This window comes from Saimiri boliviensis, chromosome 16 (genome assembly GCF_048565385.1).
Source record: "Saimiri boliviensis isolate mSaiBol1 chromosome 16, mSaiBol1.pri, whole genome shotgun sequence".
Classification (NCBI taxonomy): Eukaryota; Metazoa; Chordata; class Mammalia; order Primates; family Cebidae; genus Saimiri; species Saimiri boliviensis.
The window spans coordinates 67,351,332-67,373,511 of record NC_133464.1 but is presented as its reverse complement, the minus strand read 5'-3'; the positions used below and the strand labels follow the sequence as shown (position 1 = coordinate 67,373,511).

Below are 22,180 nucleotides of genomic sequence, written 5' to 3'. Positions count from 1 at the left end.
GAAGAGGTTCTGCGTAAGGCAGGATATATATATAGAGTATCCATGTACTTTCTTTTCTAAACTGAGATATTTTTGAAACATAAAAGAGGTGCTAACAACAGGCAACAACTATGATTGCACTAGTCAAAATAGAATGTAAAATCACCCTGAATAGAAATACAGAAGGGTCCTCAGACCACAGCAACTTTGTTCATGGGTTCGTGGACCAATATTACTATCCAAGTGACCCCTCTGAGGGTTCCCTGGCATAGGTGGAAGTGAGCCACTGGTTCCTGGAACAGCTCTGAAGGTGGTGTTACATTACTAAAAGGGAGCTTAGTGAGGAAATCCATTATCAAGGTGGCCCAGGGGAACTGAATGTTTAGCAGGGATCACAGAAAACCTTTGGCTTTTCCCAGTAGGTATTTGTTCTTGTGTATATCTTGCACATCATTGTATTCCATTAATTTCATTTTTTGACCTAGAGTTGTTAGAAGTCGTAAGTCAAGGAAAGTAGAACCTTATGTTGGCCAAAGTGAAAGAATGAACATAGGGCCAGATTCATGACAATTTTCTATGATGTGTAAGTCATTTGAGAGACTTCCGTCTGAGAGCAAGCAGAGGATTTGCTAGTTTATTGTCATTCCTGGGTGAGAAATGAGAGGTCCAGTACAAGTTGGGTCACAGGAGAAGATACTATGGTATTATAAAACCCAGTCCCCAATGGAGGTGGTACATTAGATTACTGAGAACAAGGAGAGGAAGCATTTGCCATGTCCTGGCAGAAGGGGCTTGAATACAGATTCTGCATGGTATCTGAGAATCACGCATCATTTCTGCAGAGAGGGTTCTGTGTTTGTAGGATGGCATCGTCCTGTTATATCTTAATGAGGGGATGCTATAGTAGAGGGCAGCACTGACCATGTAACTAGAGATCAGGCAGAAATGTGGGTACTTCAGTGGGGGCTGATGTGGAAAGGTAGTAATGATTAATATACAGATAGGCTAGCATACATTTCAGTGGACTTCAATGAGGACTTTATTCCTCCCTGAAACTTAGTTGAGAATTTTTAGAAATCTCTATCATTTCAACTAAAATGAACAAGAAGTCTTCATGATAATTTTTTTTAAGTTACAAAAAATATAGACTAATATTAAACTTTGAAGAGCATAGGGTTTGACACTACAACCCAAGTAGCACCCTATAAATTTTGACTTCTCTTTCTGAGAAAAGAAATGCCATTTTCTCAAACCATATATGAAAATTTGTATATTTTATCAGACCTTATTTTACTGCAATCTTACTTTCATCAGGAGTTTATATGGCAATTTCAGGATAGCTACTGATCATCTATAAAAGACAGAAAGATTATAGGCCATGATACTATTAAACAAACCTCTGTAGGAATCTTAATATACCCATTACAGTCAGCTTATAGGCATACTGTTTGAAGATAAAATCATTGTAGATTATTACATCAACTGATGAGGATAGTAACCTGCACAATCAAATGTGAGATAAGAACACACTTAAACGGGAAGAACTGTAAATCAGTTTAGAGATAAAGAGCAGAGTACAAGATATTATATATTTATAACAAATTTATAAATTAAAAATTTGGGCTCTACAAAGCATATTTTAAAATAAATTACAAATTGCCAAGAAATTTGTCACCCATTGTATGTAAAGATAACCCATCTATTTGAAGACAATTGTAATTATTTTTCCCACTCATATTGAACCAAAATCTGTTCTCTTCCCTCTGGAAGGACAGAGGAAGCATCACATAGTTCTCACACATTAGCGTTTCAACCTCAGTTTACTATATCCCTCTGAGTCTCCCCTTCTTCAGATTAAATACCAACAAGATAAATTTCACATATGAGATATTCCTTAGGCCCCTCACCTCTGGTCATATTTCACTATGGTTAACGCGGGTACATACTGACTGGTTAGAGTAACATAGGACTAGCACCTCTTTTGTTTTGAGCGTCACACCAGCATTCATGTAGCCTAAAGTTGCATTTGTGTGTTTTGGGAGCTGTATCCTTCCAATGAAGATTAGACTAACCATGAAGTGTTGCAGGCCAGTAAACCAATAAATCAGAAATGGTTGGCCACTTTGATGTTCATGAAGATTGGCTAGTCTATCTTTCAGAAGCTTAGCTGATTTCACAAATTCCATTGTGGGGAAGGGGAACAAATCTGCTCAAGATAACTTTAGGCAATTCAAAATAAATAGGGATTTATTGAAAGTCATCTGTTAAAGATGACTTTAGGCAATGCAAAAAAAAAAAAGAAAACTAGTAAGGTGACTGACTAGATATCTCTAACATAGTTTAGTGGCTTAAACTGCAAATAGAGCAAGGATTTCCTACAGTCTAGGCTAGGAGGCATTCAGGGGGTCTTAAAAGTTCTACCACTTTTCAGCCTAGATTTTTACCCCACTGTTTAATGACTTTTGGTACCTTATGTAGGCAAGTATTAATAATATTCATGTTTTATCTGGATGAGTATTACCTTCTTTAAAGATCTAATCACATAAAGGTATATCTGTTGAATTTTATGTGACCTAACTAATGAATAAGGATGCTCTGATCAACATTTTGAATTAATGTTTCATTTTTCAAGCAAAGCAGCTAAGCAACAGGAATGACAGACCCAGAAATAACTTGTTCTAGGATCTGCTTTACCTTGTCATAAAGTTCGGACAATATTCCAAAGGCTGATGTTGTCCTTCAGATATATAATCCAGGGGAAGTTATCTAATATCTTTTTTAAAGTAGTAAGCATGTATGCTGCTGGCTCACATGAAGAGGCAGTCTATTTAACTTATTGCAGAAGACTTTTTTTTAAAGATGTATATAAATTTTATATGGCAAATTAAACTATTTTTTTAAACTTATGCTAAATGCTTTTGAAATGCTTGATAACATTCATGCTTCTTTGAACTTGTAATGTCTGTAACAAGCTTTTTATAACACTTTGAGCTTCTAATTTAACTCTAATTTATATTAATCATTTTAAATCAGCAGGGAAATGATATTTAAAGAAACTCTTATCTTATCAAGTAATTACATTTAGGCATAATTACTTGTGTTTGAACTTTGGACAATTATATATTACATTTTCTTAAAAGAAGGTACATCTGTTTTTTACATATTAGAAGTATAATTCAGTAACTATGACTGATTTAACTCAGAAGAATCATTATCTTTGAGAATAAAATATAATAGCACTCAGATTGATTTTGCTGTTCAAGAAGTGCTTAATTTGGAGTGGCACTTCTGAATTATCATTTGTACTATATTTACTAATTAGTATAGTTACGATTCTATGATTTTAGAATTAATTGAGCATTTAATGAGTGCCAATGGGTATTAAAATATCACTAGGTATCATTTTAACAATGGTTAAGATGTGTCTCTATCCTTATAAAGAACACTTGCTACAAACGAATTGGGTAAGGCTGTGCAATTAAATCATTTAAATTTGAAGCTGTTGGAAATTTAAATTTTTCTGTGCCTTGGGAGGAACATAGCTCTGTAGCTTGAGTCACACAGCATGGAGCTGCAACTTCTACTCTTTTTTTTTTTTTTTTTTTTTGCTATAAATAATTAGGAAGACCAAAAGGAACCAGATATAAGACCTTCTCTGATCACTACTCCTCACAGAGTAATGAAGTCATCTTCCTTGGAATGTAGCAATCTATAAACAATCAAATTGCTGTAACACAATGGTGTCCTGTGGAAAATGTGATAATCCTGGTAAAATTTCTCTCTCTGAGCCTATAGAAGTGAAACCTTCTCCACTTTGGAATGCTGACCCCATTCATCTGGAATTGCTGTTCCCAGGTTGTCATCCTCAAGCTTTATGCTCAAATAAACTCTATATTGAATTACATTTTCTGAATCTCATTAAGGTTGACAGTGTGTATGTTATAAACTATATAATAGATTGCAATATAATATGCATGGATTCAAACCAAAGGCATGAAAGAGGTATTTTACCTCCTGAACTTAAAAAGTAACTTTACATATTTAAACAGCTGATGAAACTATAATTTCTACATTTTTCCCCTTTTAGAATGTTTTATTAATACATTGGTTTATTAAGTACTAATTGGCCAGATGCAGTGTCTCATGCCTATAATCCCAGCTATTTGGGAGGCTTGAGTCCAGGAGTTCAAGACCAGCATGGGCAACACAGCAAGACTCTGTCTCTACAAACAACAACAACAACAACAAAAAACAAATAAAAAATAGCTAGATGCAGTAGCATGCACCTGTAGTCCTAGCTACTCTGGAGGTAAGTGGGGAGGATCACTTGAGCCCAGGAGCTCAAGGCTACACTGAGCTATGATCATTGCACTACAGTTTGGGTGACAGAGACTCTGTCTCCAAACAAACAAAAAATAATAATAAATTAAATAATACATGTAAAGCAACCACCAAATAACTGGTCTGCTCCATTATATTTTCTTGTGTTTTTCTAATGTTCTACATGTGTGTATTAATTCATAATCATAAAAAACAAAATCCCAAAACTGAACTATGTAGAAAAGGACTTGACATCTCACTTTTACAAGTGAGCCACCAGCTGGGCCGTCACTCAGGCAGGAAATATCACTCAGGCAGGAATTCAGCAACTGGGCCAAAGGGAGACTCAAGTTTTCAAACAGGAAGCGACATGGAATCTGCTCCTGGCTGTCAAAGGTTGCTACTGTAAAGCTCCAAAGCTCCTGGGGAAAGATGATGCCTGTCTTTGTACTCAGGTCACCGAGGGTATTATTAAGCTGAGAGGCTAGCTTTGTGTAGTAGGCTTAGTTTTGTTGAAAGGTAGGATCAGACTGAACCAGCTAATTTTAGTCTGAACTATTCCATTTAGTGCCCCATGTGATCTAGAACAAATCATTCAACCTTGCTGGGTCATAATTATTTCATATGCCTATAACCCAAATGTCTTGTTTCTATTACAGTATGTATAAAAAGGAAAAAAAAAAGTCCATTAACTTACAAAATTACAGTGGAGGAGACACCAATATTATCCACTAAAATGCCCCTAGGAGACACATGAGTGGTTCCCAGGCACTCTCTTGCATGCCCTTAGACAAAGGCTGTGATCTCTGACTTGCCAGCCTGCTGCCCTGGCTCCTTTGTACACCACTGGTCTCTCCTTTCCCCAGCTCATTTCTGTGAGGAGCATGAACAAGGGACACCTGTTTTCCCCCTGCTGTACCATCCCAAGCATGGGACACGCCTTGCCATTCATTTCCCTTAGCATAGCACAGATCTGGCTTGTAACATTTATCAAGACTTTACTGAGGACTCCTGGCAATACAAATTAAAGAAAACATAGAATAGTCTGGAAGACACCCTACTTCCTCCCTTTCCTTTTTTGAATAGTTATTGAAACTATGTGCCAGTAACTCCTAAGCAAAAACGGAAACAGCCGTTGCTCATGGATTCTACAGTTTAGTGGAGGAGGGAGACAGACATTAATCAGGTAACCACACAAATAAAAATTGTTGTAAGTTGGGGGCTGGGCGTGGTGGCTCACGCCTGTAATCCCAGCACTTTGGGAGGCCGAGGCTGGCAGATTGCCTGAGCTCAGGTATTTGAGACCAGCCTGGGCAACATGATGAAATCCTGTCTCCACTAAAATACGAAAAATTAGCTGGGTGTGGCAGCATGCGCCTGTAGTCCCAGCTACTTGGGAGGCTGAGGCAGAAGGATTGCTTGAACCTGGGAGGCAGAGGTTGTAGGGAGCCGAGATCACATCACTGCACTCCAGTCTGGGCAACAGAGCAAGACTCTGTCTCAAAAAATAAATGAATAAATAAAATGTTATAAGTTGATAAATCTGTTGAAGAAAAAGTAGGGAATCCTAAATAAAGGGGAACTTACTTAGTCTGGGGAGTTAGGACAAGAGTTCCCGAGGAAGTGACAGAAGAGTTGAAAGCTGAAGGATTCTTGGGCATTCAGAGGCTAACCGGGATGGACAGAGAAAGAATATTGGATCCTGAAGAAACAGCCTGTGGAAGGTGGTAAGGCAGGCAGGGTCTGGTCCTATTTTGAGGAACTGAAAAGGGAACAGTCTGAAAGGGAGAATGATATGAGAGCAAATGAGAAAAGCAGATTATGAGGAAAACCGTGAGAAGCTGTGAAAGGTTGTAAGCAGGGGAGTAGCATAGCCAGATGTGACTTGCCTGGGTAGAAATGACAACCCTCTGGGGACAGAGTGCACATACTTGAACCATCAGGCAAAAAAAAAAAAAAGCCTGGAAGCAAAGAAACGATGCGAGGAGAAATAGGGACTTTGTAAATGGCGTAAGTAGAACGTCTTATATTTTTTAGAGTATTAAAATGAATCAGCAACATTCACACAAAATTTGTATAGGAATATCCAATGCAGCATTATTCATAATAACCAAAATGTAAAAGCAACCAAAATGTCTATCAACTGATAAATTGATCAATAAACTGTGCAATATTCATAGAATGGAATCGTTATCTGGCAATAAAAAAAATGAAGTACAGATACACACTTCAACATAGATGATCCTTTAACACATGCTAAATGAACAAAGTCAGACATAAAATATTGTATGACTCCATTTATATGAAATGTCCAGAATAGCCAAATCTTTAGAGACATAAAGTAGATTGACTGCTACTGGGTATCAAAGTTTCTTTTAGGGAGAAACAAAACTTCTAAAGTTAGATTTTGATGATGGTTGCACAACTGTAAATCTACCAAAGGAATTAAATTGTATGGTATATGGCTTACACCTCAATAAAACTGTTAAAAAAACATACAATTTTAAAAAGAATCCAGGAACTAGGGTCACAGCAGAACTGGATCTCAATCCTATTTTTTTTCCCTCACTTTCCATTAACCATATTGCAAATAACTGTAGCTAGCACAACAGACCACAATGACTGTCTTGCTAGGGTGAGTTGGGAGGATTTATTTCGGGCTCTGTTAATACATGTTCGATTGGGAGAGTTGAGCCCAGAGTTCAACTAACTTAGCAGTATCAAGCAGCTGTTTCAGTTAGTCATTATGAGGGCTGTAAACACTCAAAAGTACTCAATTAGCATTTTTAAAGAATGGTCCTAGTTTGTTAAAATAGTACTTTTTCTCTTGGCGTTTTTCCTTTTAAAAAGCAGCGCTATGTTTCTTGAAATCTTGCTTTTGTTAAAATTAAGGAGTTAGCTTAACTTTAGGATATTGCCTCAGACCTTTAAAAAAATTGATTTTCTATCTAGTTCTTAAACCCTGATTAGGAACATGTGAATCATTATTCATTTAATACTACATAGGTTCAAAATAGCTTCAGAGAAATGGAATACGAGGTTGAGCAGGTGGCAGTGTTTCCGTTTTCACACACTGAGAAGGCCAAGGTTTCTCAGGGAAGCATTCCTGGTATCTGTATCAACCCGTTTCAGAGTTCCTCAGCTGGTGTGTGTGTGTCCAATTTCATTTGGGTTGAGCTGCTGACTCTGCTAGGTTTTCATAAAAAAAATCATTTCATTTCTCTTTCCAGCTTCCGTCCTACTGATGTGTGCATGTTAAAGTGTAATTCAGGCTTAACCACTTCAGGTGTAGTTAAATTGCTTTGTTTTATGTATGAGGAAGCTGAGACTCAGTGGTGATAAGGAACCTTGATTTGGTTGTATCACTAATGAGAGAGCTTCGAATTGAAACCTGTCTCCTGATTCTTTTGGTGAAACATCCTTTTCATTTCCCAGCCTTCAACCTCTATCTTTTCAAATCTTACACTAAGGAGTAAGTATCTGCACAGAACTTCATTTTCTGTCCTCTTCTTAGAACTGACTTTAAGAGTGGAAGAGGTGGTTGTCAGCATAGCATAATGGAGGGAAAAAAATTATAGGTGGGCCCTTTTTTTTTTTAGCCATTTGTTTTCCTCCAGATAACAAAAGAAAATTCTCCAGTTATTTCTCCTAGTAATTAGGAGAAATCCATGTGTTTTAACAAAAGCAGAAACCGCATCAGAACTCTGACCTAATGGATTTTAGAAATGATCATTGGAAATTAAATTTCATGACTGTCTCTCACCTGGTATATATATCTCCGAATCTCCCGTGCGTCTGCTTTGGCCTCTTTAAGACCCATTCTTTTCAACGAAGAGATTTTTTTTTTTAAAACCTAAAATGCAATAAAATATACATATATATATTTTAAAAAGTAAACTCTGGGTGTCTCTCCTCTATTAAAAACTCTCTAATATCGTCTATTGCGTTTAGAATAAACTTTCAATTCCTTTCTTGGCTAACAAAGCCTTATAGGATCTGGCCCATGCTAGTTTCTGACAGAGCAGGAGCATCACCATCTTGGACAAGTACCGCCATTTTAAGTTTCCTTTTATTAAAAACCGCCTAAATCCAGCCCAAAAAACAGCCTAACGGCTAATGTCAGCATGACCATAAACCACAATGACACCTTCAACCAGAAACATTCCTACCCAGAGATAAACCCTTCTCTACCAGAAACATGCCAGCCCGAAGATAACCTCCCCTCTAACCAGAGATATGCCAGCCCTGAGATAACCTCCCCTTGGACCAGAGACATTCCATCCCCGACAATAACTCTCTTCCGCCCAGAAACATTCCATGCCTGCAATAAGCTCTCCCTCCCTAAATCATTAAATGTCCTTAGTCTGTACGAGAGAACGCTCCTGACCGAAATCAGCCAGAAGCCTCTCTCAGTTTTATTCTCCAAGATAAACCTGGCTTTGCTAAGAGGCTTTTTGTGTTACTTTTTTCTTTAACTCTTACAGATACTCCAGGCTCAAGAAAGTTTACTTCTCATTTCTTCTTCCCTCAAATGCACTAGCACAGGTCCTTATTTAGGATCTCTGAATTAGCGTTTTCCTTTCCGTGGAATGCTCTACGCTGACTTTTGCATGACTGTTATTCAAATCCCTGCTTAAATGTCTCCTCCTCAAAATGGCAGCCCCTTTACTAGCCATCACGTCACGTTAATCACCATCACGTTACTTATTGTAACTTCTTTGCATACAGCTTAAAACCAACAGATTTTTTCCCCTTCTTTTCACCTTCAGATAAGCTCCCTAGAATCTACACTATTTGTCGTCATCATTGCTCAATAGACAGCGTGTAGTAGTCTCTGCTGAATGAAGAAATGAACAAATGAACACACCCTTTCTTCCCTGACCCTCTCCTCCGAACAGGGCCAAACTGATAATCAGGACGCTCTCGAAAATGTCTTTCTCCTTGCCAGGTGTTTCCACTCTTGCAGAACAGATGCCTTTGAGGCAGTCTGACTGGACTGGCCCTTCAGATGTTAGGTGAAAATAATCAGCATAATAGCTTTTCATCTCTGGCTAGGCTTCCCAGTGACTAAAGGTTTCCTTTCTGATTTCCATACCATGTAAAGACATCGGGGTGAACACTAGGGGCCCTGAGAATCCTGGGTGCTACTGGGTGCACTAGGGCCCTGAGAATCTTGGCTGGGATAGGACCGGAGGCCCTGTGCGCTGTGAGGAGTCCTCCCTGGAGATGCTGGGAGAAGGGGCGGAGCCATCAGAAAGGATGGCCCTTCCTTAGGCAGTCAGACCTGGTGAGGCTGCCACTTTGGGAAGGGCTTGGGGCTTCAGAAGAAAGCAAAACTTGCCTTGCGGCGAAGAAGGAGCCCAGCTGACCCCAGGCGGTAAGACCAAGGGGTCGACGGAAAAGAGACAGAGCCTGAAACCAAACCTGCGGAGCAAGCCAAGGCCTGGGGACTTGCCAGAGGAAAGGGTTAAGCCGTTTCCAAGGCAACGGACCAGGAAGCGCGCAAGACTTCCGCCGCAGGTTCGTAGGTCGGCCTCGAATTTAAAGCTCCCACGGCTGAGCGGGTCCCCGCCAATGGAGAGGCCGCCTTTAAGTCATGTGACCGGCGGGACTGCTACGCTAGCTGCTCCGGAGCACGTGGCAAGGCTTTTTTTCCTGTTCCTTCTTTCCCTTTTTAAATGCCCACCCACTTTTGCGCGGGCTCGCCGCGGAGTTCTTCTCGCGAGAGGCGCGCTGCCCTCTCGCGAGAGTGAGTGGGAGGCGTGGAGAGTAGGCGGTGTTGCGGGCCGGAGCTGCGGCGGCGGCGGCAGCGGCGGCGGCGGAAGCCAAGGGGTGGGCAGGGCGGGACGCGGGGCTGGGAGGGGGGAGGGCTGGGGCCCGGCGCGGGAGGGGGCCAGCCTGTCGCCCGGCTCGCGCCCGGCTCGTTCCCGGCTCGTTGCGGCCGGTGACATGTCCGTGAGCTGCAGAGGCTTCGGCCCCCAGGTGAGCCGGGCGCCGACTCGCCCGCTGCGAAGGCTGCGCTTAGCTGGGGTGGCGGCGGGTGTGCGGCCAGCATGGATGGAGCGGCCCGGCTCTGGCGCCCCAACCCTTCCGCCTGCCGGTGGTCCCTCTTCTGGCTTCTGGGCCGCGGGAGAGCTGCGCCTTCGCATGGCGGAGGGAGGAGGGCGGTAGGAGCGCGACCGAGAGAGGAAGCCCAAGGCACCGGGCCCGTAGTAGAGGGTGGTGCTCGGGCTCGAGAAGCGTCTTCCTGGGGTCCCGACTGTGGGGATGCAGCTGCCGCCCGATTTAGTGACAGGCTCTATTCATCCCCGGGGGGGGTCTTCAGAGACGTGTGCGTGGTGCGCGTGCTTAGTGTGTGTTCGTGGTGTGCGCACAGGAGCATTTGCAGCCGGAGGAGGACGTTGCACTTTGTCCCCGAACAGCATCCTTCACTGTCAGAACCCCGGAGCCCTGCAAGTTGGCGCTGCTCAGATCTTGTGACAGCAACGGAAGGCGTCAAACGGCTCCTCACAGTATTGATGTATGGATTCGCTGTCAGATATCCTCCTAGGCTTTTAATGACTTAGCAGCTGGCCATCAAGTACTCCGAATGGATTGGGTATACTGCTATTAATCCGGGCATCTAAGCTACTTTATAAAAAAATACGTAGGTGTGACCGAAGTATTAAAAAAAAGTAAATGACAATGACAGTAAAAGCTAACATTTTTTTCTCTTCCCCGTATTACCAGCTTAAATTTTTCCCCCCACTTTCTCTGTCTTCTAAAACCATATAAAGTTGGATGTGGTTTAGCTTTAGATGTTAAGGAGTTTCAGGTTGAGAAAGACTGCTGAGACACGTATCTAATAGCTTTAGTACAAACCAGAGTTAATTGCTCTTCTCTTTTCGGCTTTCAATGGCTTGCAAAATGCTCGTTTTGCTTAGCTCTTCCCAGTTTTTTGGAAATGTTATGTTAATTGTGATTTCATTATGTCTGAAAATACTCAAAATATAGAGTCCTAAGAAAAAGTGGGGTACTCAGTAATGCAAAGATAACGTTTTAATGTCATGATTTTAGAATGGCAGCCCAGTGCCTAGCATGATTGATGTCAGTTAAAATAGTGCAATTTAATTATTATTATTTTTTTTGATCACACAGTTTTTTCAAATGGTACCTTGATTATTCATTTTGTTGTTGTTGTTGTTCCTCTGACAAAACTGTGACCCAGGAGTGAACAGTGAATGTCACCATTAATTGTAGCTGTGAGTAACAGTAATTTATGAAAGGTCAAAGAATGTAAGGGAATCGGGGAAGAAGTGGGTTCCCAAGCTGAGCTAGTGACTAGTGTATGTACCTGCATAACGGCACTGTGGATAAGATTGAAGATGGCCTAGCAGTGTACTCCTAGGCCAGTGATATTTTGCAGTTGTTGAGGATATGGGAAGTTGCCTAAGACATGGAACCCTAATGAGAAATTCTCTAGCCTTCTGTAGCCCCCTGAAATCCAAGGATAAGTCTAGAAGCTAAAGAAGTCCTCTTTTGCCTTTAGAGGCTGGAAAAAATACGGAACTTGTTAATTTTTTTGATTTTAGGAACTTACTGTCTGGAAAAGGAACTCAAACCAATTTGGACAGTATATGAAAGGCCATTTTAAGAGAAATTGCCAGTTATAAATAGGTAGAGGCATTCTCTCTGTTCTTAACAAAAATGTGAAAGACTTAGAAAATGTCTCCTTGTGATTGGCAAAGGATACCACTGTTGATTAGAAGAAATTCCTTCTCATTCCATCTTAGCAAACTAATTTTCAGAAATAGAAAAAGAATTTTTTTGGCTTGTCTTCGTAACTTTTTGGCAAGGTTTTCAAACTTTTAGCATGTGTGTTGTTTGGTTTTTCAAAAGTAATTGTAACTTTTGATAGGGTAACTTTTTGTTTTGTTTTTCTTTTTTTTTTCTGTCTTATTCGCATTTTTACTAATCAACTACTTGGAAGAATTGAAGGGTGAGGACAGATCAATAAAAGATCTAAGTTTAGCCTGGGCATGAGTTAAGGGTCAATAAGCTGGTAATATGGGGAAGAGAAAAATGCTTTATCAGTTTCAAAACAGACTGGAAAGATCCAAATGTCTTGATTCTCCTTGTCATAAATAATTTAAAAGTTTATTAAAAAGACACTGCGCCAGGCATGGTGGCTCACGCTTGTAATCCCAGCACTTTAGGAGACTGAGGCAGGTGGATCACTTGAGGCCAGGCGTTCAAGACCAGCCTGGCCAACATGGAGACATCCGGTATCTACTAAAAAATACAAAAATTAGCCACATATAGTGGTGTACACCTCTAAACCCTAAACCCAGCTACTCGAGAGGCTGAGGCATGAGAATTGCCTGAGCCTGGGAGACAGAATTGCAGTGAGCCGAGATCATGTAACTGCACTCCAACCTGGGTGACTGACCAAGACTGTCTCAAAAAACAACAAAAAACGTCTGGGGTAAAGGCATTTGAAATGTATAAATTAGAGACTGGACATCGTAAGAGGAGAAAAGTTAACATTTTTAGAATATCCTGAGAATGTTTCTTGGGAAGTAAAATAAATGGGGTAGAGGCCTGCGTGAGGATGTTACTTGAGTGAAAATGAGGTATATTGTAAAGAGTTTGGATTTGGGAGTCAGGTCTGTTAATTAAATGAGCATTTTCTTCATACCCACCTCAGAAAGTTAGTGTGAAGCACATAGTAGCTGCTTACTCAGTGTTTTTGTTTATTTTTTACCTCCTGTAATAGTTTGAGGGTCCTTTGATTGCAAGGAACAAAAAGCCAATTTAATTAGCCTACTTTTAAAAAAAGCATGTGTCATACAGTGCTGCAGAAGTCCATTGCATGATTCCAATTCAGTGTTCTAGGAACCAAAAAGTCTTCGGGCAGTTACTCTTCTAGTTTTTCTCTGGAAGCACATGGTCTTATGTCTCTGCTACTCACTGCAGGTCTGTTCCAGTTTCTTTTAGATTGGCCTTCTCTTTAAAGCTCTTGGTTCCCACTTCCCCAAAACTGGTTTTTATGAGACTTTGGTTTGCCATGATGCCAACACCAGACTCACTGACTGTGTAACATGGTTCTCAGCAAACATCTCCAGGCTCAGTTCTGTTTCTAGAGAGAGAATCCAATTGGTCAGGTTTCTACTTCTAGCCTAGTTGGCTGGGGAGTGGGGAAAGAGAGGAATGGGAAAAATGCATGAGGAAGAGATTTAGGTTTGTCTGCACATTTTAAACTGACCATGCCAATATCTTTAACAAAAGGAGAGTGGACAGGGAGGAATTGATGGGTACCTAAGTGTGCTCTAACCTGCAATTTGAGTTCTTCCTCTAGCACTGCATTGAACTTGCTTGCAGCTTCGTAATGTTCTAACCAGATCCAACCAGTAGTCTCTACAGCACAGATTCTCCTAGCTGTGGAGTTCAGAAAAATTATTTAAATGCTTTATGACTCAATTTCCCTGTATGTAGAATGGGTATAATAGCACTTTCTGTTGTGAGAATTATGAATTCATGTATATAAAGCAATTAAACGGTATCTGGTGCATGGCAGGCACAGTGCAAGGGTACAGTATTAGTATTTGTCAGGAGCATACCGTGTGGCAGGTACTGTGATACGGGCTTCTCTCATATTCAGAGAGGAAAGAATTTCTGCCCTCAAGAGGTTTAGAAGTCTAGTGCTGAGCACTCATGCTTAAAACCATTTCTCGACTTCAGTGACACTAAATTCTTCTAAATCTCTACTTCACCTGCCTTTCAGACTGCCATTTATTTGTGCTTCCTTTTATACCTGCCCGGGAACCCTTTATCATTGCTGTCTCCGTAGATGCTCTCTTGAATTTCTGTTCTTCCTAGTCTCTGAGATCAGCTTTCGAGTTCTTAGAGGATTATTCTTAAGAGTAACATCTCCAGCTCTGACTCCAAGTAAATCTCTTTTTAGTTATTGGGATGTATATATCCCAATATATATATGTGTATATTCATATATATGTATGTATATATATATATGTGTATATTCATATATGTATGTATATTCATATATATGTGTATGTATATATATATATATATATATATATTTTTTTTTTTTTTTTTTTTTTTTTTGAGACATGGTCTTGCTCTGTCACCCAGGCTAGAGTGCAGTGGCACAGTCTTGGCTCACTGCAAACTCCCTCTCCCAGGGCTGAAGCAGTCCTCCCATCTGAGCTTCCTGAGTAGCTGGGACCACAGGTGTATGCCACCACACCTGGCTAATATTTATATTTCTTGTAGAGATGGGGTTTTGCCATGTTGGCCAGGCAAACTCCTGGGCTCAAGCAGTCCAACCGCTTTGGCCTCCTAAAGTGCTGGGATTATAGGTGTGAGCCACTGTACCCATCCCCTTGTGTAGTATTATGTTGACGTAAAACACTGCCTTCCAGTTACCTTCTAATTTGCAAAGGCTGTACTTTTCTTTCAGCTCCTCAGGCTTGAAACCTTAAAGTTATTTTTCACACTGTTCTTTTTTTATGCTGTAATATACCCTTTGAGTTAATAGGTTCTGTGTGGGATTGTAGGATGCTTCCTATGACCGTCCCATCTGCAAAGCAGATCTGTTCACTTATTTCTGTTACTGGCAGCTTAGGGTAGATCCTTATATTTGTAAGAGCTACTTAAATGCCTTTTCAACAATATACTCAGAGTCACGGAGGCATAGATGTCACTGATAAAAAGAAATTGTTCCTGGGTTAAAATTCTGAACATATTTTCTGTTAAAAATAATCTTGGTGATAGGGCTTCATGCAAGATTAAGAACGTTACTTTATGTTCTAGGCAGCATATTCACGTTGAAAGCACAATCTCAAGATTTTAATATTTTGTTGCTCCATGTTGTTTTTAAAAGTTGTGTTTATTGTTGCTGAATAGGTAGTTTTGAAGTTAATAGCCATTCACACTTAGTACTTTGCCAATTAGACCCATGTTATTTCCTTCAATACCAATGGGTAGTTGGGCTCATACCTTAGAAGTAGATCTCAACCTGGAATACAGTCGAAAAATCAATAATTTTTTTCTATGACTGTTTGAGAAAACAAAATTGACAGAACAGATATCCCTGGATTAATTTTGCAAAAAGTTGTTAGGTAAAGTGGCCCTGTTTTCTATTTGGTGATGTTGCTTTTGCCACCAAATACTTGTCTGCGTTCATGTCATTGATGAAATTTTTCTTCACCTTACAGCTTATTCACTTCGGTAAATGAATAGTTGCTTATTATGAGTAAGGCCTTTGGGAATGCAGAGATGAGTAAGGCATGGCTGTAGAATGTAATTCACTGTTGTATCCTAATCACTGTTACTTAGATGCTTCGTGAATATGTGTGTTGAATGATGTTATCACTTACAGTCCAGTGCAGGGCATAGACATGCATACATTTAACTGTTACATAAGGCACTGTAGTCTACAGTGCTAAAATAAAGCAGTGACGATTTTGACCCCCAATGGAATGTTTGGTCATATTTGGAGACAGTTTTGGTTACTGCAACTCAATGAGTACTGCTAGCATCTAGTGGGTAGAGGCCAAGGAAGCTGCTAAATGGCCTACAGTGCATACACAGCCTCCTACAACAAAGACTAACCTGACCCAAAATGTCAGTAGTGCTGAGGCTGAGAAACCTTGTAGCAATAAGAACAACATGTATATTGTGAATGCAGGAATGAGGTTGATTGAGGATTAAGAAGAAAAAAAGCAGAAACTATAAAGAAGCAAACATCTTAATACATATTATGACATGCTAAAATCATTTTATATGATTGACTATTGTTTTGAAAAACGAAACAGTAGTATCTGATAGCTGTAGTATTTTTAAATTTGTAAGTCAAACAACAGGTCTGTACCTGAGAAAGGAACTTAGCTTCCTTATCTGCAAAAAGGGGGATATCATTGCTTTTATTCTACTGTTCACCTATTAGGTGTTATTCTGTTTTATTTTTCTAGTGTTTGCATTAGGGTTTACAAAATAACTTTAACTTATTATAGTTTTTCTTCAAATAATATCACTTCATGTTTAATGTAGAAACCTAAGACAGTATTTTTTCCATCTCCATCTCCTCCTGCCACATTCTTTATCCTATTTTGTCATACATTTTATCTATGTCTATCTTAAACCTTCTAATTCATTGTTATTTTTAGTTTAAATAGTTATATCTTAACTGCTTAAAAGGGATTGAAAAATGAAGAATAACTTCTGTTACCCTCATATTTACCATTTCAGGTATTCTGTAGTCCTTCATGTAAGATTCAGATTTCTATGTAGTAGTGTTTTTTTTTGCCTGAAGAATTTCTTTCCACAGTTACTCAAGCGGTCAACTCTTGCTGAATTATCACAACCCTTACTCGTCTGAATAAATTTATTTTGCCTTAATTTTTGAAATATATTTTCGTTGAGTATATCCAGGTTGATCCTTTTTATTTTCTTCTTAGTACTTTGAAGATAGTGCTCCATTGTCTTTTTTTCTGGTTCATACAGATGTGAAGTCTCTTGTCCTTCTTCGTTACTCTGTATGTAACATGTACTTTTTTTTTTCTGGTCACTTAATATGTTTTCTTTATCACTGGTTTTCAGCCATTTGGTTATAATTTGCCTTGGTGTGGCTTTCTTTATGTATATTCTTGGGGTTTGCTGAGCTTCATTGGTTCTGTCAGTTTATGATTTTCATCAAATTTGGGAAGTTCTGGCTATTTTGCCTTCAAATATTATTTTTTTCTGCACCTTCTTCCCCAGCGCACATTCGCGCGCTCTCTCTCTCGCGCACGCGCGTGCTCTCTCGCTCTCGCTCGCTCTCTCTCGCTCTCTCTCTCTCTCTCTCTGTCACTCACTCACTCTCTCTCTCTTCATGGGACTCCAGTTACGTACTTTTTATGGTGGTTAAGAAGTCAGTTATCCTCTAGGTTTGTTTTCAAGTTTCTTCTCTCCATGTTTCATTTTGGATAGGTTCTGTTAATTGTCTGCAAGTTCACTGAACTTTTCTTACCTAGTTTTTAATCTGTTAATTGTATCCAATATGCTTTTCCTTTCATTATGGTATATTTTCATCTCTAAAAGTTGAATTTTGGTGTTTTTTCTATCTTCTCTTTCTCTCCTTATCAAGATGATGTTTTCCTCTCACTTCATGAGTGTATGGAATATATTTGTACTAGAGTTTTACCGTCATTTTTTGTTTTCTGCCATCATCACTGTCGTTTCTAACTCTCCATGTATTGACTTTTTTTCTTCTGATTATGGTTCATATTTTTTTCTTCCTTTCCATGCTTGGTAATTTTTTATTGTATGCCAGCCATTGAGTCTATTACTGTTGCTTGCTTGATTTATTATACTACTTAAATGTGTTGAATTTTGTTGGGGTACACAGTTATTTGGAATCTGTTGGATTGTTTCAAGGCTTGCTTTTAGAATTTATTAATGTGGATCCATAACAGTTTTTAATGTAGTGCTGAATTATTGCCTCTGCTAAGGCTACTTCTACTAAGGCTGCTACTTCTTCTAATGATAATATATCATTGCCTGATATAAGGTTTTTCTATTCTGGTGGAATATATTGTGGTTCATCTAGGGCTCTCACTTACTTTCAGCTCTCCCTCCAGCATGGTACCCTGTAAATTCTAGCCATTTTGGTCTCCCCAAACTGATCTGTCTAAAACTCAGTGAAACTGCCAGACTGTTTGGCTTTCCTGTCCCTGTGCTGTGACCTGGACGTAGCTGGCAGGCAGTGTTTCCCTTCTCTCAGGGTTCAAAGTCCTGTGTTGCCTGTTGTCTAATGTTTGAAGCCAATGCTTTGTATGTATTCTATCCTGTTTTCTTGTAGTTATATTCAACAGAATATTAATTTTTAACACTTGGCCATTTCGCATTTGGTCAAAATGTGTGTTTGGAGCATTTACTCCAAATATGATCTCAGATACTATAAAGTAGAAATTATTGGAAACATAAATATATTTTCACAATCTCATTAAATGTAGACCTATTCATTTAAATATTTAAAGGCATACTTTGCTCTTATTTTATGTTTTTCAGCCTACATCATGCTTTGAACTTTGTTCTTTAAATATGTTACTTTTTATCAACAGTTTGAATGCCTACTATGTAAAAATACAAATACAAATACATATGATACTTTTGTTCCCAGGGAACTTACAACAAGAAGGAAGTATGCAAACAGTGGCATCAGATGATTAAACTATAAACCACTTAGGGAGCACAAAGGAGGTGGCTACTATTTGGGCAAGGAGGGATAAAGGAGAGATATGAGCCAAACCTTTAGGGAGGGAAGTTCTTGAACTGAGGCGTGAATAGTTAGTAGCGGTTCAGCTGATGGAAGAGAGAGGGTAGATTTGAGAAAATGACAGGTCAGGATTTGGCAATTTACTAGACACGGTAGTCTATAGGCATTGAGAGGAAGACCGGTTTCCAGCTTGGCCTGCTAGCTGGGTTTGGTTTAATGGCTCTTACTGAGATAGAGAATACAGGAGGAGATCATTTAGGGAGAAAGTTTTATTTACCTTTTGAACATACAAATTTTGGAGTAACTGAAATACTTAGTTGGAAGTGTCTAATAGGAAATTAGATATCCAGAACTGAAGAATAAATTAGGGAGTTATTTGCATAATTAAAACTAGAGGTAAGGATAAAATGTCCTTGAAAAACTAAATAAAATGAGACAAGAGGATAAGGATGAAGAGACTGGGAAATACTAGTATTTGAGTAACAAATTATGAAATCATTTAGGAAAGGAAATCTATGTAGTGAAAAACAAGTTTTTCTCAACCAGAAATTACATGTGGCACTTGTTAAAATTACAGATTTCTGTATTCCATGTAGACCTAGTGAATTTGTGTCTTCTGATGTGGGAGTTGTGTGAGTTAGAAATAAGCTGATTTGTCCATGTACTGAGGTTTGAGAACTAGTGTAGTAGAAGAGTCAAGATACAGCAATATTGTTGATAAGCATTTCAGAGACTCTTTGACGTGGTTAATTCTGATACAAAAAAGATCATGTAATGGATGATGTCAACTTGAACATTTCTTAAGCCAAATGAGATAAGGACAGACTTGGAAACTTTTTTTTTTAATTATGAAAGAATTTATGTTCATTCAGAAAAGTATAAAACTCCCCATACATAGACACAAAATGAAATGCCCATGATTGCATCTAGCCAGATAAAACCAGTGTCTGAACCCATCTAGTGTATGTCTTCTTTTATATTGTATATATAGATACACATATGTAGTTATACAGATTTTTCACAAAATGGGATAATGCTAAAATGCCGGAACCTGCCTTATTTTACTTAGCGACCTACCATCTTCTCTTAGATAGATGACATTTTATAAAATTAAGTCCTTGCTGGGCTCAGTGGCTCATGCCTATAATCCCAGCACTTTGGGAGGCTGAGGTGAACGAATCACCTGAGGTCAGAGTTAGAAACCAGCCTGGCCAACTTGGCGAAATCTCATCTCTACTAAAAATACAAAAATTAGCTGGGTGTGGTGGTTGGCATCTGTAATCCCAGCTACTCGGGAGGCTGAGGCAGGAGAATTGATTGAACCCGGGTGGCAGAGGTTGCATGCAGTGAGCTGAGTGCACCATTACACTCCAGCCTGGGTGATGGAGTGAGACTTCATCTCAAAAAAAAGAAAAGAAGTTCCACTTCTCATGGGTGACTGCTGTCATCAGTTTAGCATACCTCCTTCAAGTCATTTCCTGTGGATGCATGAATACGTACGTGTGTGTATCAGAGTTGTGTCTGTATATAATTTTTTCTTTCTTTTTCTTTTCTTTCTTTTTTTTTTTTTGAGGCAGAGTCTGGCTCTGTGGCCCAGGTTGGGTTATGGTTGTATGATCTTGGCTTACTGCAGTCTCCTCCTCCTGGGTTCTAGCAGTTCTTGTGCCTCAGCCTCCCTAGTGGCCGGGATTATAGACACGCACCACCACCCCAGCTAATTTTTGTATTTTTAGTAGAGTTGGGGTTTTGCCATGTTGCCCAGGCTGGGCTTGAACTCCTGGCCTCAATTAATTTGCCTGCCTTGGCCTCCCAAAGTGCTGGGAGCCACTATGCTAAGCCAGTTTTTTTTTTTTTAATTAATTACAAGTGAGAGCATACTATTTACACCGTTCTGCAATGTGCTCTTTCATGCCAGTATGGATCACTCTAACTCATTATTTCCAATAGCTGAGTAATAATCCTGAATTTATTATAATTTATTTGAATTGATGAACTTCTAGGTTATTTTTAGCTTTTTCATTTTATTTCAGTGAATAGTCTTTCACATACCTTTGTGAATTTTGTGCAAGTGTATATGTAGGATAAATTTTAAGTAGTGAAATTGCATGATCAAAGGATATGTATTTATTTAAAGTGTCCCATATCTCTGTTCTCTGTATTCTTTATAATTGTTTCTCTAATTGCTTTCATTTGTTTACTTTTGCATTTTGTGATTTTTCTTAAAATCTTCTTGGTTTTCCATTGTTTTTAGCAATACCTATTCTGCTTTTTTGAGAATATTGGCTTTTTTTTTTTTTGATAATATTGTTTTCAGGTACTGTTAGATAATGTGAGCTATAGGAGCATGATTGTATTTGTCTGGATTTTTTGTTTTTGTGTATATTATGTGTTGTTTGTTTTTCAGTGTTTCTTCACAGATCCCATACTGAATTCCATTTGGTTTATTATTCAACCTTGAATAAGGGTGTTTTATCTGGATCTGCCATTCAGGAAAATTGTGGGTAAAGTGAACTGGGGTAGCCAGCCCTGTCAAATCCCTCATGTTGTCTCAGAGCATGTTGTCTCCTGCCTCTCCCTGCCCCTCTTTGAAACTGTTTCTTCTACCTTAGGGCTTGTTGTACCTGAGGGTAAGCAGCTCATTTAGATAGCTGGTCCCATTTATTTGATGGTGAAGTCTCCTGTGAGTAAATGTTTATCTTTGCTCGGTTGATTTTAGTCAGCAGCTGCAAAGGTAATTGTTACCTGTCTCTTTTCTCAACTTCTCTTTCAGGCAAGGTTAGGAGCAGACTCAGAAAGTGATATAAGGTGTACCATACCTCTGTCCTGCAGTATTGCTTTTAATGACTGCCATGGTGTCACTGTGGGAATGAACTTAAGGTCATTTAATTACTCTCTTGTTTCTAGCATCTAAATTGCTTCTTCTTACTGTGAATCGTGATGAACTAGCCTATCAAACCTTTATGCACTGTAGAGGAGTGGTGAAGAGCCCCAGTGCCGGAGTTAGAAATTTAGAATTGAATCTCAGCTCTGCCATTTATTTACTGTGTGGGCCTGGGCAAATTGCTAAGCTTCCCCTTACCTCAGTTTTTCTCATTGTCAAACTGGGATCCCATTCTGTAGTCTTAAGGATAACATGAGATATTTCCATAAACCTCTTAGCAAAACAGAGCACATGATGCATTATGGGCTCTCGCTAGTAAGCTGGATGCTCTAGGATCATTATTTGCTTTGATGAATTCCCAAAAGTAGAAGTGCTGAGTCAATGAGTAGAAGTATTTCAGGGTTTTGACATGCTAATATTACAGAACTGCCTGCATGTACCGCTTTATTTAGGAAGTGACTTTGACAGTCTCTGATTTCTTGGAACCCTTATGTTGACTTCTTTCTTATGTTGCACTTGAGAAAAGCCCATTTGCCTCTAAGGCTTTCTGGCAGTTGAGGAGAACATTGTAGGGAAGAAAGGAGAGTGAGGTGGCCTGGGACAAATAAAAGGACTATCTTTTTGCTTTGGCCACATACGTTTTTGTACATAAGCCTTGTTTTGATAATTTTGGTCCACTTGATCATTTTGGTCCATAGATAAATTTTAAGTCTTCTTTTGCCTGTGTTTTATAGTTTTCAAAG

At 39.3% G+C, this 22,180-nt stretch overlaps 1 protein-coding gene and 1 long non-coding RNA gene across 9 annotated transcripts in view; one reads left to right on the top strand and one right to left on the bottom strand.

The window, feature by feature from the left end:
- The window catches only part of LOC141581644 (uncharacterized), a 42,464-nt gene extending 34,316 nt beyond the window's left edge, over positions 1–8,148 (bottom strand). For both annotated transcript variants that reach the window (XR_012514414.1, XR_012514413.1), the window contains exon 1: positions 8,063–8,148. This is a non-coding gene — a long non-coding RNA (uncharacterized LOC141581644). The remainder of the gene's footprint in view (positions 1–8,062) is intronic.
- Positions 8,149–9,552: 1,404 nt separating this feature from the next.
- AKAP11 (A-kinase anchoring protein 11) overlaps positions 9,553–22,180 on the top strand; it is a 51,062-nt gene continuing 38,434 nt past the window's right edge. For 2 of the 7 annotated variants that reach the window (XM_074387782.1, XM_010344931.3), the window contains exon 1: positions 14,432–21,433. In XM_074387782.1, the coding sequence (XP_074243883.1) occupies positions 21,423–21,433 (11 nt within the window). In that variant the 5' untranslated portion in view covers positions 14,432–21,422. Of the gene's footprint in view, positions 9,820–10,046; positions 10,132–10,156; positions 10,282–10,675; positions 10,820–14,431; positions 21,434–22,180 lie in introns of those variants that run through there. The other 5 variants (XM_074387781.1, XM_074387780.1, XM_010344932.3 and 2 more) reach the window with 5 other exon arrangements.